General features: G+C 34.3%; 1 protein-coding gene across 1 annotated transcript; it reads right to left on the bottom strand.

Moving 5' to 3' along the window:
• Positions 1-8,887: 8,887 nt before the first annotated feature.
• Positions 8,888-9,496, bottom strand: LOC127103276 (protein DMP7-like). Its single transcript, XM_051040548.1, has one exon. The coding sequence runs from the start codon at positions 9,494-9,496 to the stop codon at positions 8,888-8,890; it is 609 nt and encodes a 202-aa protein (XP_050896505.1).
• Between the last annotated feature and the right edge of the window lie 8,990 nt (positions 9,497-18,486).

Raw genomic sequence — 18,486 nt, 5'->3', positions numbered from 1 at the left:
ATCCTAGTTCAGAACAAGCACAACAAGATAATTTTACATGTACCTCTTTTGCTTTATATTAAAAACAAAATTTATTTAATATGCTAATTTTGTGAGGAAATACCATCACAAACAAATACAACACATTCAACACACAAGCAACACATAAACAACAACACAAACAACTATAACAATTAAAATAACATTACTATAACTAAGCGATTACAACCATCAAAATAATTTTGAACATATCATGCATCATCTTGCGAACGTCTCTATCAGTCTTAGTATCCACCCATTAATGCACTTCTCCATTTTGGTTGATGTGGACTCAAACCATTGAATTCTTCTAATCTTTTCACCATTTGCAATTTCTTCTTCTAACCAACTGTCCAACGTCCGATTAAGACATTAAAACGAATATATATTCCAAAATTGAATCTTTATCGGAGGTGCGACTGCTGAAAAAAATTAAATTTGCATTTCTCTTATGAATGTATTCATACATGATTAAGGAAAACAAAATTGAAGGTGATTGGAGAAATTGAAAGAAAATAGAAGTGATTGAAGAAATTGGAGGAAAATGGAAGAGGGTAAGAAGTTCTGTGATGTGAAATAAAATGGGAGATGCGATGGTGGTATTTATAGAAGTAGCAAACCAAAGCATATGCCAATGCATATGACGCACACACACATACACACATGCATGCGTCAATGCATATGGCGCATACATGCATTGGTTTTGCAAGCATGCGCCAAGGCTACTGGCGTCTCCTCTATAGCTTTATTAGATGCGGCAGTTCAACTGACACATCAGTTATAAAAGGTGATTATTTTGTTTTTTTTTTAAAATAAGTTATTTAGGGATTTAAATTGAAATTAGTGGTTATTTTAAATTAAAAAATCGACAAGTGTACTGGTTCCCAAATTTTATACCACTTTTGTCAGGCTAAAAAACTATGAAATAACTTCCATTTGGAGTTGCTCTAACTATTTTTAATATTTTTTTCATATATATATATATATATATATATATATATATATATATATATATAAGAAAATAAATTACTTTCTAAATGGGTAGTTTTCTAATTATGTTTTATAGTTATACATGTACGTTTTTTAATTGATTTTTTTCTTAAATCCATCTCATTATGAATAGAGTTATATTTTGGATGATCCTTGAAAGTTATTTTTTCTCATTGTGATACATTGTTCTTTTGTACAGGGATATAAATATCATATGTCCGGCACAATCGTGAGTTGATCCTTATATATAGAATATAGTTTACAACTTGTATACATTTGACACAAGTGTGCAGTAATTGTAATTATAATGTGTGTAATCTCTTCTTCTTCTTTTTTCAATCGGGCAACATTTTGTTTAGGTCAATCATAAACTTTTATGTAAGTCTCACCTTTAGTAGGTTAATAACGTCTTTCACTGAGAATTGGTTTTGATGTCGATCAAATTGGTGATTTTGTGTAGGCCTTTTGAAGTTGTTTCTCAATATCATATGTTAAATTTTCCCTAGTCGTTTTCTCAATCTCAACGTCAAATAAAAGTTGAGTGGCTATAGTTCTACCTCTCATACACAATTAGACTACAAGTTGAATGGTTATAGTTCTACCTTGCATAAACAATTGATAAACAAGATGATCAATGCATAAAGCAATAAAAAGACATAAAGAATTATTAATTCTGTTCGGTGAAACCACATACACGTCTGTGGGGCGCTCTACCCAAGAAAGGAAATTCACTATCTTGAATTAGTACAATCAGTCTTATAAGAAATCTCATGTCGTCTAGTGTCTCTTTCTAATCCTAGTGACTTTCTATTTAGGATTCCCCCTAAATATGAGAACTTATCTCACTTTCTTTCAATTATTAATCCCAAGTGATCACCTCAATAAATAACTTAAAGAATGTTAAATTACAACTCAACTAAACAAACTAACATTATACCTTTTGATATGAAAGAGGGCGCTGGCATGGTGTATAAGAAACACAAACAAATGACTCAAATAAAAGCCTAACACTAGGTATCTTCAATATTTGGTTTTCTTCTTCAAAGATGGAATTTAGTCTCTTTAAATAGGAATGCAGATTCTGAGCCTTTCGAATGGTAATTTGATCACGTCCAGAATTGTAGAAGATTTAGTTTGATTCTATTTTTGATTTTTTCCACAAAAGCCTTCAACAAAAGATATGATTTGTTTTAATTTAAACTTAAATATCCATTTAAATTTGATTTGATCACGTCCAATTTAATCAAACAAATCTACATAAATGCATTGCTAAAATATAGCAACAAATTTGATTGAAACAACTAGAAAATAACGCAATAACAACTACAACATTGGTCTAATGACAAAGGTCAGATGTTGCACATATGTTTTCACATGTGTCATTTCTTCACAAAAACAGCTTGAACATACCTTGTTGTTTTGCATAATGCAACGAACCCAAAAAGGAGCAACAATCCCTTTGGAAAATTTTGGCAAAACAACACTTTTCAAAAACATACAAGATGTGCAACATAAGTTGAGCATTAACCATACAACACACAAGCACACAAAGAAAACAGTTGCAGCAGTAGAAGTAGCACAATCAGAAAACATGAAATGTAGTTGCTACATAATCACAATGCTTCATACATTCAGAAACACAATTAGTTAGCATGCACACACAGTCAATAGTTGTTAGTCTGATCAAAGTCAGTCAGAACACACCACTACACTACACATAAAAACATCAAAGTTCATACACATTCATATCTGCTCACACATGCTCAAAGGCCAAATGTCAGTCCAGATGCTCCAACATGTGAGCATACATAAATACTACAACATCGGTCACATGTATATTATCCGCTTGGATTACATGAGACAAATTTGAAATGTATCCCTCAACTGATACACATGAAATACATCATGAAGATTAGCAAGTGGTTGTCGCAAGACAGTCTGTAGGCCACCTCTCCTATGTAAGATAATGGAATGCGTTGCCTTTTCATTAATCTGAATAGGGTATATATACAACGATGTGTAACGTATGTAATTATGATACAATCCTAATTATAGGAAATTATTTATGACTAATAATAATCAAATATTCTATTCTATCACACCCCCACAGTCGAAGCGGGAGGTTCACGGACGCTTAGACTGGTCCGAAAATCATCAAAGAGAATGCGAGGAAGTCCTTTGGTGAAGATGTCTGCAATCTGATGTCTGGATGGGACATGAAGGACGCGAGCCTGACCACGCGCGACCTTTTCCCGAACAAAATGAATGTCCATCTCAATATGCTTAGTGCGCTGATGCTGCACAGGATTACCAGATAGATAGATGGCACTAACATTGTCACAATACACCAAAGTGGCCTGAGGAATAGGAAAATGGAGTTCTAGGAGAAGATTGCGAATCCAACACGATTCTGAGACAACATTGGCAACTCCCTTATATTCGGCTTCAGCACTAGAACGGGAGAGAGTAGGTTGTCTTTTTGAAGACCAAGAAATAAGGTTGTCCCCTAGAAAAACACAGTAACCAGATGTAGACCGTCTGGTGTCAGGACATCCACCCCAATCAGCGTCAGTGTAGGAGATCAGTTTTGTAATAGGAGATGGTGATAAATGTAATCCAAAATGTAAGGTGCCCTGAACATAGCGCAAAATGCGCTTAAGAGCAAGCATGTGTTCCGTGTGAGGGGCGTGCATATGAAGACAAACTTGCTGAACAACATATGATATGTCAGGTCGAGTGAAGGTGAGATATTGTAGGGCCCCCGCAAGACTCCGATACATGGAAGGATCCTCATAAGAAGTGCCGGAGGAGGTGCTGAGTTTCTGTTTGGTGTCAACAGGAGTGGCTGACGGTTTACAAGACGCCATGCCAGCACGTGCAATGATATCTGAAGCATAAGTGCTTTGACTGAGAAACATACCTCCAGGATAACGAGATACTGCAATACCCAAAAAGTAACTCAGAGGACCCAGATCCTTCATTGCAAACTCAGATGCTAAGAGTGACATGATTGATTTGCAGAGGACCTGAGTGGAGGTAATGAGGATGATGTCGTCGACATACAACAAAATGTAGGCGATGTCTGAACCTTGTCGATATATGAAGAGAGAGTGATCTGATGTGCTATGACGAAAACCAATAGTGGCGACGTAGTCAGCAAAGCGTTGGTACCATGCCCTGGGCGCTTGCTTAAGACCATACAATGACTTCTTCAACCGACATACATAATCTGGATGACGGAGGTCGCGAAAACCCAATGGCTGATGCATGTAAACAGTCTCATGAAGATCACCATGTAAAAATGCATTCTGGACATCCAGTTGATGAATGGGCCATGATTTGGATAGAGCAATGCTGAGCACTGTTCGAATGGTAGCTGGTTTCACCACGGGGCTGAAAGTCTCATCACAATCCACACCTGCAATCTGTGACCTGCCATCACCTACAAGACGAGCCTTATAACGCTCAAAGGAGCCATCAGAATTCTTCTTATGTCTAAAAATCCACATACATCGAATAAGATTAGCATCACAAGGACGGGGAACTAAATCCCACGTCTTATTTCTAATAAGAGCATCAAATTCAGATTGCATTGCAGATTTCCAATTCGGGTCTGATAAGGCTAGTTTAGGATTTTTAGGTATGGGAGAGATGGTGTGGTCGGAGTGAGAGATTGATAAGTTAAATATTTTGCGGGGTTTAACAATGCCTTTCATGCTACGTGTGGTGATGGTTCGTGTAAGTGGAGGTGGATGTTGTTGAATTTGTGGTGATGTGGGAGAGTTTATTGGAGTCGGTGGGTTGGTCTGAGAGGTAGGAGATGATGATTGTTGGTTTATTTAGGGGAGTGGCTGGTCAATTTTGCTCTGATACCATGTAAGATAATGGAATGCGTTGCCTTTTCATTAATCTGAATAGGGTATATATACAACGATGTGTAACGTATGTAATTATGATACAATCCTAATTATAGGAAATTATTTATGACTAATAATAATCAAATATTCTATTCTATCATCCTATTCTCCGCAAGATTTGGTATGGACCAATAAAACATGGTATAAGATTTAGGGACTTCAAAGCTCGACCAACACCGGTTACTAGGGTAACTCTAAAAAATACATGGTATCCCTCTTGGAACTCGAGTGTTTTCTTCTTCTTATCATGGTAACTCTTTTGGCGACTCTACGAAGCTTTCATCTTTTCTTTGATCATATCGATCTTCTCAGAAGTTTGTTGCATAATCTCGGGTCTATTCATCACACTCTCTCTATATTCACACAATCGCAAAGGTGTCATACACCTCCTGCCATACAATACCTCAAATGGGGCCATCCCATACTTGATTGGAAATTATTATTGCAAGTGTACTCAATCAGCGGCAAGTAGTTATCCTAAACATCTCCTTGTTCTAGAACACAAGCCCTTAATCCAAATTATGTGTGTAGTGAGTGTGTGAGTATCATCAAAAACCATGTGACTCAAGTGGCTCAAATGTGAGTTTGTCTGTAGTGAAATTGGGTGGTCCCCTCCTCAATCCAAATTGAACTTCCTGCTGAGTTGTAAAATGAAGGAGCTAAACACATGACATGTTAGTGTAATTAAATTATGTTAATGATATGTTAGGGAAGTCAAATAACTGTAGTATTGGTTCATGCTTAGCAGGAAAAGTTAGTGAATAAATGTCCAGGTCTGTTGTAGGTAGGTTTGATGTGAATGTGTATCCTTGCAAGTTTGTCCATGGTAGTCTTGCTGCATCTCGAGTCATGGTTTGTAACTTGTGTTGTTGTTCTGATGTAGGATTATGATAGGATGGAGCTTGGATAATGTTGTTTGGTGATGCATTGCCTTGGCCTTGCTTGCTGCAGGTTTGTTATGCATTGTTACAGGCTTCTTGGTGTATTGAATTGATATTCCCTGTTGCTATTGTGCTTCTTTTTTGTGGGAAAGTTGCTGATGAATGTGGTGGAGTTCTAACATCACTTGGTTAGCATGTCAGCTAGTGAACTGATCTTCACTTTTCAGGCGTAACCAATGAAATATCCATGAATGCTAATTGCTTATGGTTCCTTTGTTTACTTCTTTGAATTTGTAGGAGCGTTATGGATTGATGTTGACTGTTGTTAGTTGTTTGCAGGTACCTTGAATGTGGTTGGAGGTTGATGTTTGCCAATGTTGATGCAGGTTGATATGTTTAGCAAGGTTGTCGCCTCTTGGATTGTTGTAGAATGATGCTTGCTCGAGTGATACATGGTTGGAACTACTGCAGGTTGCACCGCTGCCTGACTTTTGTGATACATTGCTATTATTGGAAATGTTGCATGTGTTATTGTTATGACTTCTTGAATTGAACATGTCTCATGGTGTGTTATGCAAGATTATGCTTAATGCTGCTTAAGCTAGTTTGCTGGAATTGGTATAATAGAAATCAATGGCCCTATTGCCAGCTTTGATGATGAAGGGACTGTAGGCTTATGCCATGCCTTCTTTGATGAGTGGGCTGCAACTTGGTATGTGGAATGATGTTGTTTGGTGTGGTTAGCTTCCTTGCCAAAATGGAGTTTAAAGTGTGATTGAATGGGCTGCAAGTCTGATGCCATGAGGTGTTAACATTAGGAGTAGAGCATGTAGCATGAAAGTATGTATATGGATAACCTATGTATTTGGTAAAATGCTCATAAATGAACTTATGTAATCATACTTGTTTTAAAAAATTCACTTGTAATTTCAAAACAACTTTGTGATTTCAATTCAAATCAAAGCTCACCTTATTTGCTATGTCTTTATGAAATAAATGTCATATGCTCAATGCCTTAGTTCTAAAATGGAACAAAAAATCAATTAAATGAATCATGATTAAAGGCCATAATCTAAAGCAAATCCTAATCACTGAATTATTGAAATGATATGGAAATGGTATGCAAACAAAGACAAGTTTTAGAAAGATCACAATTTGATTGGTTGACTTTGGTCAACTGGTTGACCAAAAAGTCAACAATGAACCCAAAGTCAACTTAGGTATAAATGATGTGATTTAAAATATCATGCTTATGATGATTCTTGAAATGCAATGCAATGGATGATTGGATCAGGATGACAAATAAAACTTGCAGGCTAAGCAACCCAATGGCTTGAATTTTAAGAATGCATATTACCTCAATGAATATGATATGCTTATGGGTAGAATAAATGGAAAGACAAACCCTTAAAGTGACTTATGGATGAAGTAACATGATGACATGAACTATGAATGTACGAACAAGTAAACAACTAAGCAAAGCAATAACACAACCAATGCAATGAAAAAACAAGGCCTTGAAGCAAGAATTAGGGCATGATGCCAACCCTTAGTGATTGGGAGATCCCAACTCAAGTCATGTGAACCCAAGCCAAAGCAAATTCAAGCCATATGCCTCTAGAACCAGGGTTAAGATCAAGCCAAATGACTATTGGGCAAAACACAAGATCAAAATGATTAGATAAGCAACAATGGACTTAAGGACCCAGGGTTGCAAGCTACATGGTCAAAAGACGACCCATATGATCAACAATGCCTTAAGCAAAGGGTCACATCAAATTAGGGTTTCCATGATCAAAGTGAAAGATTAAGTGAACAAGTGCTAAGGCTCAAGAAGCAATCTCTCATCACATGACCCTAGCACCAAGGTTTAGGATCAAGACAAGAACAAAGGGTATCCCCACAAGCAAAACTTAGGGTTTGGGATTAAGGCACATGAATCTTTGAATCTATGAATATGTTTGATCATATTTTTGTGTTTGTATGATACATATGTTATTGACATGAATGGTATGCAAATGAATCTAATCCAAAAGTCAGATAAAAAAATAGAGGTACATTTTTGGGGTATGACACAAATACTAACCTTCATTGTTCATTTCCAATCTTCTAATCAAGGTACAATTACTATTGCTTACATTGTTTATCTTGTTTGGATTTCAATGTTTTGGTTTTTATGGGTTTTTCTTTAAATCTAGCAAATGAGTTTTGTTCTTGTTCGTATTTTTTTGTAAAGTTTTAGTTTTTATGGAGTTTTCTTCAGATCTAGCAAATGGGTTTTGTTCTTGTTCATTTTTTTTTGTAAACTTTCAATTTTGATGGATTTTTCTTCAAATATAATAAATGAGTCTTGTTTATTGATTTGTTTTGTTCAAAACTTTAGATTTAATTGGGAGTTTTAATGATTTGTGGAGAACCTGAAATTTAATCAGGTATTTTGACATGCTTCCAACCACTTTTGAAAATACACATTGGTAGTATTTGATTTGATGGGTGTGTTTTCATTGCTATTTAGTAGTATTTAATTTGATTACTATTCTATCTTGCATCTTGCAGGAAAAAAAAGCCTCTTGAATTTATATAAAGCTAAAGTGAAGGGTTTAGCGAACAAACCTTTGAATCTTTACGGAGATTATGAGATGTATGTGTTGGATAAAATTGTATGTATGTATATTAGTTAATGTTTTAAAGTAGTTTATTGGTAATTGATTTCTATTACATGTCAATCATGTTAATTTGGTTTTGAAATTTGACTAAAGGAACTGGGGTGGGTGGGGGAGGAGATTTTAACTTGCGAATACAAAACATTTCCAGTTTTAATAGAATATTAATTTATCTCAGAAAAATAATATTACCCGTGCAGAAAAGCTATTAAAATATTATTGTCATCACGAATAAAATAAAAAGAAAATAAACGTCTTTCTGAAAAATGACAAACTCAAATAAATTTATACGTGCAGATGTACAAATATCTTCCTAGTTGTTCTAAAAAATGATAGTACGTGTATCACATAAAAAAGATGAACCAAAAATCATGTATTAATGGTTATTTTTCAATGTAAAATGAATGCAAAGAAGTAACTAATCACTTGAAAGAGGGAAACCGATCCCATGTCTTTGTGTAGGAAATATAAAAAATAAAACACTACATATAACTCCAATCCAAATAGGCAATGCTTCAAAAAGTTTTTTATCTTCCTCAGAAGGATTTGGAGCCAAACATGAAACAATACTTTGATCAAAAAGTGCAATTGCACCAAAAACCAATATAGACCCACATGCATGAAACAAATCAACAACACTTAGCTTATAATTCCTAGCCTCTTCAACCGAAAGCTTAACTGATCCATCCATAACCCAAATTCCATTCAATGTAGCAACACCATGTCTAACTTTTCCTTTTTCATCCCTTATACTATCAGTGAACGATAAAAGAAAACATGAGAGACTACAAAACATTAATAAACACACTGTCATGATTTTGTTTGTTTCTGTATTGCATTGTCCTCTATGTGTTAAAATCGGTGATAATGTTTGGAATATTAGAACTGTTCCTGTTGGGAGAAGATTAGATAAATTTGACGTGCATTTCAATGCTCTTCTTATTGTCTTTTGTGTTGATGTTTTGGGAATTTTTCGTGGTGCATTTTCTAATAAGGGTTGTTCTAGGGTATTCACAATAACATCCATTGAAAAGTAAATAAATAAATTTTTAGAATTTGATTTTTTTCTTGATACTTATTCTATGCTTTGGTGTTTAGGACAATATATAAGTTCTTAAAGAAAATGTAGGTTGGGTATATTTTTGTTTCTTTGTTAAGGTTTTTTGTTGCATTGTCGTTTACACATACTACCTTTGTTATTTTAGGTTTGTTACCTCAACAAAATTAGTAATTTAAAGCATACAAAAACTTATAAAATTAATTGTTGATAATATTATTTATGAAAAATATGAATACATTGAGAGAATGTTATTTGTTATGTTTCTTTCTTGTTATATAGTTATTAGTTTTCACAATATTAGATTCAGATACACAACATGAAGTTCCATTTTCTCGTAAAAAAAGACATATAGTCTCATTTACTTTGTAAACATATTTTTTCCTCATTTTTCTTATTTATTGTTGTTAGTTTTTAATATCATTAGTTTATAACAAATACTTTCTCTGTCTCACAATAGGTGTTCTCTTTCCTATTTTTATTTATCTCAAATTATTTGTTTCTTTAGAATATCAATGTAATATATATTATTATTTTTCACTAATTTATTCTTATTTATTATATTTTAAATCATATAACTATTCCACTACCTATTATTAATAAGGTTATTTTAGTAAATGATATTCATTTTAACATTGAAATCAACATAATTAATCATTATCTTAAAAAGTGTGAAAATCTCAAAGAAGACACCTATTGTGAGACGGTGGGAGTAAGTCATAGTATATAATTATCTCGCATTTTGCATTATAATTTTTTACATATATTCAACTATACATCACCATAAAGATATTTGTGCGTGCATTTTGTCGAATAATATTATAACATGATATAATTAAATTTGATTTAAGGTGCATTATTAGAGGTGTTTTGGACAACACGTAAAGCCCAAAGATAAATATCCAATAGTAAAGCAAAAGAATAAAGCGTAGAATAGGTAGAGTCCTTTTCCCTTCTGAGCAGGCAATTATGCGTACAAAAGTTCTATTGGTCATCCAAATCAATCTGATGGCTAACCGCGATTCACGTCTCACTTCATGCTTTCAACTGTCAATCACTTCTCTTAATTAACAAGGAAATCACACCATTTGGTGGGGTAACCTTGTAGGTTAACCCCTTATCCATCACATCACCGGGCTAGGTCCGCTACATCAAATCATGTCCCTTCATTTACCGATCAATTTTGATTTCACAATGGAACATTGTCGCCGGATGTGGGAATCAACTTCTGATTCTTACGAATTTACACAATCATATATTCTCCATTAGAAGTTCATATCTCCTCCATTCGAAGTACAAATATTTGTTCCCAATCGCTTTCTCCAAAGTATTATGTTTTTAATCGCAAGATTTATGTGCATGTATATGAATGTATAAAATATAAAACACTTAATGTGGCATGTATATGATAGGATTACAAATGAAAAATCTTGACATCCGACATATTTTCCTCAATGGGAAAAATGTGATATGATTACCCAAAATCCAAGAAAGGGGCAAGAAAACTATGTCTTGCATTGTCTATTCATATAATGAACTCGCATGGTATTCAAAGTAATTATCATATTACATGTTAATGATTATGTTAATTTATAACCTACTACCATGGTTATGTAAGAAACACGAGTTTATGATGCTGACAATGTTGATTTTTGGACCCAAGTAACTAGGAAATGATATATATACTAAGATCCCTTAATGGAAGACTTAAAGCTTTTGTGGGACATACATAAAAAGGTTTATAATGAGTGTAGAAAATAACTATTCACATTGAAAGTTATGTCATTTAGAACAATTAATAATGTTTAGGACTATCATAATCTATCTGACTATAATGTCAAAGGAAAATGTGCATACCCCCATATATGAAGATGATATAAATTATATGCAGTTGGAGTACGGTGAGAAGATTGTGTTATTTGGGCATCTTAAATTCTTAAATAGTAAACACTAATATTGAAAATGAAAAATATTGGAAAAAATAGATAAAAGTTGTAATGTTTTATTCGTCAGCCTTAGGCTGGTTTATATAGTGAAGATACAATTATTACAATTGATTTTCTCCTTAATGGAGAATAAAGAAAAATAAAGATAGTATTAAAGACAATAATAAAACCGGAAATAATATATTTTCCAACACCCCCCTTCAAGTTGGTGCATAGATATTTATCATGCCCAACTTGTCTATCAAATACTCAAAAGTAGGCCTTGCCAAACTTTTGGTCAGGATATCCGCAGTTTGTTGACTTGAAGTCACGAAGGGTAGACATATGATTCCCGCATCTAGCTTCTCCTTTATGAAGTGTCGATCAATCTCGATATGCTTGGTTCTGTCATGTTGAACTGGATTATGAGCTATGCTAATAGCAACTTTACTATCAGAGTACAATTTCAATGGAAGCTCAATTTTCATCTTAAGTTCTTCTAGGACTCTAAGGATCCATAATCCTTCACAAATACCTTGAGACATAGCTCTAAACTCGGCATCTGCACTACTCCTTGCTACAACTCCTTGTTTCTTTCTCCTCTATGTCACAAGATTACCCCACACATATGTACAATATCCATAGGTTGATCTTCTATCTGTGACTGAACCTGCCCAATCGGCATTGGTGAAGATAGACACATTTTTTCACTAGTCTTCTTAAAAAATAATCCTTTTCCAGGATTTCCCTTCAAATATCTCAGTATCCTATAGACTGCCTCAAGATGTTCCTCGAAAGGAGAATGCATAAACTTACTCACTACACTAACTGAGAAAGCAATATCAGGTCGAGTGTGTGACAAATAAATCAGTTTTCCAACCAATCTCTGATATCTCCCAGTATCAACAAAAACATTACCTTCTCCCCAAAGTTTAGCATTAGGATCCATAGGGGTATCTGCAGGACGACATCCACCTATTCCTGTTTCTTTCAACAAGTCTATAATGTATTTCTGTTGTGAAACCACAATACCATTTTTTGACCGAGCAACCTCCATACCTAGAAAATATCTCATGAATCCCAAGTCCTTGATTTCAAAGTCTACTGCCAAATTCTATTTTACTCTTGCCATTTCCACTGTATCGTCTCCAGTAAGGACAATATCATCAATATAAACAATCAGGACAACAACTTTCCCATCATGGAAGAATTTTGTGAACAAGGTGTGGTCAGCCTATCCTTGGATGTATCCTTGTTTCTTCATGGACTAAGTGAATTTTTCAAACCAAGCTCTAGAAGAATGCTTTAAACCATACAAAGACTTATTTAGTTTGCACACATTTGATCCAAATTTGTTTTCAAAGCCAAGAGGAATGTCCATATATACTTCTTCTTCTAGATCGCCATTAAGAAAGACATTCTTAACATCTAACTGATGCAAAGGCCAATCCATGTTAGCAGCAAGAGACAAAAGAGTTCTGATAGTGTTCATTTTTGAATAGGAGCAAATGTCTCTGAGTAATCTATACCATAGGTCTGAGTAAAGCCTTTAGCCACCAAGCGAGCCTTGTACCTTTCAATTGACCCATTTGAATTATACTTCACAGTAAACACCCATTTGCATCCAACTGTCTTCTTGCCATCTGGTAGTGACGTAACACTCCAAGTTTTGTTCTTTTCAAGAGCTTTCATCTCCTCAAGTACAACTTCCCTCCACTTTGGAATTTCTAGTGCAACCTGTACACTTTTTGGAATTTCTACACTAGACAATTTTAAAGTGAAGGCAAACATAGATGAAGACAAATTTGAATATGATATAAAATTGGACATGGGATGTTTAGTGCAAGATCTGACAGGTTTTCTAATGGCAACATGATCATCTATATCAGGATACAAAATACGACTCTCAGAAACAGAGATAGACTTACCTTTTCTTTTGTTAGGAAATTGATCATTCCCCAGTTCAGATTCCTGGCAGTGTTGAGATGTGGACTTGTCCTTTCCTTTATGGTGCTTTTTCATAAAAACCTTTCCTTTCCAAGTCCCGTTTCCTAATTCAAATTTGTTTTGTTGAAGTGACTCATTATTTTGTGGCATTTCAATTAGATCATCACTATCATTATTTTTAGGATTCTCATTGTTTTCTACAAGAGAAAATGTAGGCTCAGATTCACAAGGTTCGTTACTCATGACAGGAGTAGGATCAGATAAAGAATCATGGCCATTTTCTATTGGTGCAGATAAAGGATCAGTCTATGGTTGATGTATTTAAAACCATCCTTTAGTTCATATGCTACAAATACTTACTTAAACCATGGAGCACGGGGTTGCACCAATCGCACTATCTTCCTATCATGGCTTATTATAATACCCCTGTATATGATTGATCAAGAATATCAAAGTGCATAATTAAAATAATAGGTACACATACATCAAATAACACGAGGATGCATCACATGTGTATCAAAATATATACATCATACCATAAATACATCAAAAATACCTACACAACGAAAACCAATAGGAACTAATAAAACACAAAGGCAACCACTTGACTTGCTTCAAGACATCTCCCATTTGCCTTTATTAAGTACCTGCTCATTTGTAAGAAAAGAGTAAACACGACGTTTGATAGAGTTCTTACTACAACCATAAATGCCCGTGGTGGTCAGCTACGTCGCTTGTGGCCTACTACCACTATCGATAAAGAACTCATAAGAATATCGAAGATGCTTAACAACTCAAAGTAATCCATGATGTAATAATCCCATACACTATATAGACAATGATATGTTATACCATACACTTATATAGACCACATATCCTAACTGCAACGTCCCTCATGTTCGAGTCTAGTTTATGGGATCATTATATCCTAGTACGACTCAATAAGACTCTTGCTATGCTTCTAGGTTATACATATGGTATATGCAGTGAGACATATATTTCTATTTATGTATCTAGTTATCTTTTGTATCCCTTTACTTTATAGAACCTAGGTAGTTTGTATAACAACCATATGCTTTAGTGTTAGGTATTAATCAATTTAAAACTTAAAACCTAAATTCTTCCAACAATGTCCCTCGAATCGCCTGAATTATCCCACTCTAACCTCTCTAATATATCTTCCCTATTCTATTATATACATTATGAGATACTAGAGTATTTATTCATTGATTTACTATGCAAACAAGTCCATAATGTCGCTAATTTTGCATTTCCTTTCCATATGTATCCCAACAATCATATGACATGTCTACTAAGAGGTTTAGGGCACTCAAAGGATAAGAAAACACGGGGATTGGGCCGACTATGACATAGCCGTAGGGTGTAATACGACTGTAGTACATTAAGTAACCCTTGCTGGTATATAAAACTAGGGACGCCTACGGCCTGCCTGTAGCAAAGGCTACAACCCATAGTGGTCGTAGAACTCCCCCATTCTTCTTCAAAATTTCCCTACACTCAACCAATATTCCATAACTTTCCTCACCCAATCAATACTCAAGGGAAGTGATCAATCATTATAGAAATATTGGGTTTGAAGATATCATTCTAAAATCTATTAAGGGAAAAAACACATGTAACTACAACTATTAACACCACATGTAATCACCCTAAGTTGTTATACCCACAATCAAAGCTTAAATAGAACTCCACCTTAATAATTTGATTTTGAATTCAAGAGATTGGTGAGATGGGATGAAGATTTCTTAAGGCTCTACACTCTTTTCTTCTTGCTTGAGAACTCTTCTTCTCACACATACAAGGGCTTAGGTTGCTTTATTCTCCTCCTCGCCTCTAACCTTCACACAAGCTCACTCTCACTCTCTCTCTCTCTCTCTCTCTCTCTCTCTCTCTCTCTCTCTCACACACACACACACACACACACACACACACACACACACACACACACACACACACACACACACACACACACACACACACACATTATCTTTATGCTTTCCTCTCTTTATGTCACTATTTTTCTGAATTTTGAAGAAGAACGAATGGAAATGTTTCTCTTTTGGATCCTTATGCCCTTTAGGGAAAATACCTTTATGTCCCTTTCAAATTTCAGATTGCCAAACTTTCCCTTAACATCTCTAACTTGTTAAAATGACTAAGTTAGTGATATTTCTAACACTTTCTTAAGTTAACATAATTGTTTAAGAAAAGTTATTAGATATTACACCGATACACTTTAGTGTCTCATAAAACTGCAAAATAAACTTATGAATGTTGTATGTTTACTATCAATATAAATATGATAAACCAAATGTTTAATGCCAACATAAATATGATAAATAAAATTTTTCATGTCAGTATAAATATGATAAATCATAATTAAATAAGATATTTACCTCTCCATTGCAAATCTGAGGATGCACATGGTCTACATATAGTAGAAAAAGTGATGTATTTGATGCCCCCCATGAAATCCTTTAGGTTCTAGAGCAAGTACATGGGCATGTGGTATTATATGAATCCCGACTATGGGATGACGATCCCTCAAAAGTTCTAGACACTAGCCCTACTTCAAACTATGTACTTTGGGCTCTAGAAAATTTGCCTCTCTCTTTTCGTACTAAGACATGTTGTGGTAATCTACCATGCCTAAACCTTTGTTGTTAATCACCATTTTTTATATAGTGACACAAGATAAGAGACATAATCAAACACTAAGACAATTATAATGTTATAGTTAGGACACCATCATGCATGAGACAATGATTGTGTGATCATTGTTATGCTACATATAAAACACATAATAGAGTTGTGTAGTTCGTTTCCATATAAATTAACTCAATGCATGATAGTTGGGATCACACACAACTAAAGAATATCAATAAGCAATTAAAGTTCAGAAATATGGTAAAATAATTAGTATGCAAGTGTAAGACTACACACAAATTAGCAAAGAGTAAAAAATAAAATAGTATGTCATGGTTCGGAAGAGAACATTTAAATGGTGTCTCTGGAAGTTATCATCTATATGCGTATAAGCTATAAAGGTGTGAGTAGAACCCCAAATCTAGTAAAACCCCAACCCTAACAAATCAACTCTATAAGGAATGAAATGAAGAAAAATTCATTAAATCAAAACTAAAAAAAGATAAGATGAAATGTTACTAGATAAATATAATGCAAGGAAGTAATGAGTGTTTTACCAGTTGTTCGTCAAATCTAACAATAAAACGCGAGGAAGGATTGAAATTAATTAATAGAATATGATGTGGGATTTAATGAGTTAGAATTCTAATTGAAATACTTTGGAGTAAGGCTCTAAGACTACGTCCTCTCCATGTCATGTGTTGGAAAATCCAATGCTCTGATGAAATCGTGCGATCATGTTAGCGCTTGAATATAGGAATGCAACGTCTCTCACATGAATGAATTTAACTTTCTTTCTGACCATCAGCTTCTTATAAGGTGAAACAACTGCAGTACTTGGATCCATAGGAAAATGGTGAACCTTATATTCTCTTTCCTCCTACCCGAACTCAAAGAATCACATTTTAATCTATAAGTCTTATCCACTTAAACCAAGTGAAAATTCTAAAAGGAGAAATAAAAGGAAAAGGTTCTCCTGAAAAAATCAAGTTAGGACCTTTTATACGGAAAAACCAATAACTCAAACAACATGTTTTCCCAATAGAATAACTATTGCGGAATCAAAAAGGCTCTCATCTGCTAGGGACACATGTGAAAAGGTGGACTATAATGGGTTTCCCCAAGACGATCATCATAAGAAACATTAAATTCCACGCACACCTCTTTCCCTCTGAACGATCAAGTTTTAGTATCTGACTGATATTCTGATTTGATTGATGTTTGGTATCCCTCAAACTGAAATACAAGCTACTCATGAGAAACCTAGCAAGGAGGTGATAACTCACCTTCAACTGAGGGACTCACCCCTAACTAAGGGTCTCATCCCTAAATAGGGGACTTCCTTCCAACTAAGGGACTTATCTTGATTTGAGGGATTCACCCCTAACTGAGGGACTCACCCTTAACTAATTGACTCGTCCTTGGTTGAAGGATAACCTTCATGTGGCACAGGGGCCCACCCTAGGAGGAAACATGGATAAGAACATCTATCTACCATATAATTGTGTATGTGCAAAGTCATGCCCATGACTCCCGAGGAAATCAATGATCAACAACTCCCCTAGTCAATAGGGCGTAGTTACCACTTCTTAAGAGTTCCCTAAACTATAGGCCCAAGGGCCTCTATAAATATCGCATCCCTCACATGAGAAGTGACAAATCGTAACACACACGATATACACCCTAAAGCTACAAAGTTTCTAACCTCACGTGAACTTGTCCTCCCATCACTATAAAACACCACCGCAAACAAGCTTTAATCCGAAAAAAATTACTAAGGCTTCTGGCCACCCCTACTAGCATAGGGGTACTCCACATTCAGTACTTTTTGACAAGTACAAATTGAAAAGAAAATATTAGATTAATATAAAAGAAGAAGATTCTCTAGATTGTGTTGTTGTAAAATCATTTGGTAAATTTTTAAATTATTTTTTATATTTAAAATATAATTAAAAAACTATAAAAAATTGCTTTATATTTTTCAATTCAACTATTTTTTTTTGTAATTTTAACTTTTGCTATTAAAGATTATATTTTTTAAAATAGTTGATTTATAAACAATTTATTTACATTATTACATAAATATAAATAAATATTACCGTTATAAATTGAACCCTAAATAAGCAGTTTACACCTATTTACCTCGGTTAGTACTACGAGTTCACCCAAAGATTACTAATTGGAATAAATGATATTTAAAAAAAATATTATGATGTAATTAAAAGATGATTAATATAATAATTAGTCAAATTAAAGGACTAAACTGATATTTTTAGATTTATTTTAAAAAATAAAAATGATGAAAAATGCAATAAAAATAAACACAATATTCATATTGTTTACAATTTCTTTAAATTTTTCAATCAAAATTGCATTACAACAATTGTTATTTTGCAATGTAAAATGAAGACAAAGAACTAA

The sequence above is a fragment of the Lathyrus oleraceus genome, chromosome 7 (genome assembly GCF_024323335.1).
Source record: "Lathyrus oleraceus cultivar Zhongwan6 chromosome 7, CAAS_Psat_ZW6_1.0, whole genome shotgun sequence".
NCBI classification, from domain to species: domain Eukaryota; kingdom Viridiplantae; phylum Streptophyta; class Magnoliopsida; order Fabales; family Fabaceae; genus Lathyrus; species Lathyrus oleraceus.
This window is presented reverse-complemented; position numbering and strand designations above follow the sequence as displayed.

Coding starts and splice junctions, on each gene's coding strand:
- LOC127103276 (XM_051040548.1), bottom strand. CDS start 9,496: ATGGATGTTATTGTGAATACCCTAGAACAACCCTTATTAGAAAATGCA.